We start from the raw sequence: 2,125 nt of genomic DNA on the forward strand, positions 1-2,125 counted from the left end.
AATTTCCATATTCCCTTTTATACATATGACCTACTCTGTAGGGAAAAGATTGAGAAGTTTCTAGCCTGTTTTTGCCAAGTGCGCTCATCATTACCCTCACTGTGAATCCTCTGTGTCTAACCCAGTAGCAAGTGTGATAATTAAAAGGCTTTATTTTCTCTGCTGCTTGAAAGGACTGAAATAATTATCAGAAATCATAGTAGTGCAGAAAGACTTCTTAGGCATATGTCTAGGCTCGCACCTCTCAGGATAAAAGAAATCAAGCCTCAGGAATCTGAAATTGCATTTCCAGCCCCAACTGGGTAAAGACCAAGGATAAGGGAGACAGCCCTGAGGTTTTCTGAACTCAGGTGAGTTTCTGAATTCAATTTATATACTTATTGACAATTTATATACTTATATATACTTATATAAGTATATATACTTATATACTTCATTTTGAAATGAAGGGACAGTGACTGAATGCATGCCCATTCTTTGTCATTTTGTGTAGATCTGAGATTTAGATGAAACTGGTGGAGGAATCTGTTAGAGGGTTATCACAGAATGTTTAGAGACATTGGATGGCTCTGGCCTGATCTATCCTTCTTACCCTTTGTGTTTCCAGAAATTTATTTGCATATTACAGTACTGGCCTTAACTCTGAAGTGTGTGATTTCCTTTGCTGCATTTAGCTTATATAAGTCCACATCACTCTGTATCCTGATAAAGATAAAGGCAGATTCTGTGGAACCAGGTAGGACGAGTCTCTGACATTCCCAGTGTTTACCCTCCCTCGTAGATGAGACACTGTGGCAAGGGCTGAGTTGTTCTCTAATGGAACCCTTTCTCCTGTGTCCACAGATTCCCTTAAAGAAGAATGGCTCCTGGAAATGACTCTTTTGTGACTGAATTCATTCTGTTGGGATTAACAGACCAACCAGATCTCCAACTCCCCCTATTCTTTTTCTTTCTAGGAATGTATATGGTCACTGTGCTGGGCAATCTGGGCTTGATAATCCTAATTGTGCTAAATTCACATCTGCACACCCCCATGTACTTTTTCCTCTTTAACTTGTCCTCTATAGACCTCTGTTATTCTTCTGTGTTTACACCAAAAATGCTGCTTAATTTCATATCAAAGAAGAATATTATTTCTTATACGGGGTGCATGACTCAGCTCTACTTTTACTGTTTTTTTGTCATTTCTGAATGCTATCTGTTGACATCAATGGCCTATGACCGCTATGTGGCCATCTGTAAGCCCCTTTTGTATAATGTTGTTATGTCCCCTAAAGTGTGTTCCAGCCTTATGTTTGGATCCTACATGATGGCATTTTCTGGCGCCATGGCTCATACTGGATGCATGCTGAGACTAACCTTCTGTGATGCAAACACCATTAACCATTATTTCTGTGACATTCTCCCTCTGCTCCAGCTCTCCTGCACAAGTACCTATATCAATGAATTGGAAATGTTCATCGTGGTGGGCATCAACATCATTGTGCTCAGTTTCACAATCTTTGTCTCCTATGGTCTCATCCTGTCCAACATCCTCCATGTCAAGTCCACAGAGAGCAGGTCCAAAGCCTTCAGCACCTGCAGCTCCCACATCATTGCTATTTCTCTGTTCTTTGGATCAGGGGCATTTATGTATCTCAAACCATCTTCTGCTGTGTCTGTGGATGAGGGTATAATCTCTTCTGTCTTTTATACCAATACTGTTCCCTTCCTCAACCCCTTAATTTACAGCATGAGGAATAAAGATGTCAAACATGCTCTGAGAAAAACCCTGAGGAGGAGACAGTTTTGATTAGAAACACTCACTGTGTGCATGAGTTACACGACAGTGAGATCTGTTTAATTTTAGTGACAGCTTTCTTACTATATTCTTTCTGTTATCTTTTTTACCTAACACCATAAAGAAATTTGAGTCAGGCTTGAATAATTTGTTTACATTTTTATATAAATATTTGCTTTCCCCACTGTTTTCAAATTACATATAATCTCTATTTCCTGCTGAGTTATATCATTAAATTGTAAATATGTTATCTCTTTATTTTCCTTGTCATTTTGAAATTATTTTTTCACTGGGAAAAGATGAATACTCTCCAAATAATGCATTTCAAAACACTCGACAATTTTA

The 2,125-nt window shown here is 38.5% G+C and overlaps 1 protein-coding gene across 1 annotated transcript; it reads left to right on the plus strand.

Annotated features, from left to right (window-relative positions):
• The first annotated feature begins 859 nt into the window (after positions 1 to 859).
• On the plus strand, positions 860 to 1,792 carry LOC129653780 (olfactory receptor 8B3-like). The gene has a single exon (XM_055583469.1). It carries the CDS (start codon positions 860 to 862, stop codon positions 1,790 to 1,792), a length of 933 nt encoding a protein of 310 aa, XP_055439444.1.
• The last annotated feature ends 333 nt before the right edge of the window (positions 1,793 to 2,125 follow it).

The sequence above is a fragment of the Bubalus kerabau genome, chromosome 5 (assembly GCF_029407905.1).
Source record: "Bubalus kerabau isolate K-KA32 ecotype Philippines breed swamp buffalo chromosome 5, PCC_UOA_SB_1v2, whole genome shotgun sequence".
NCBI lineage: Eukaryota > Metazoa > Chordata > Mammalia > Artiodactyla > Bovidae > Bubalus > Bubalus kerabau.

Excerpts from the sequence above, each read along its gene's own strand:
- LOC129653780 (XM_055583469.1), top strand. The coding sequence starts at position 860 with ATGGCTCCTGGAAATGACTCTTTTGTGACTGAATTCATTCTGTTGGGA.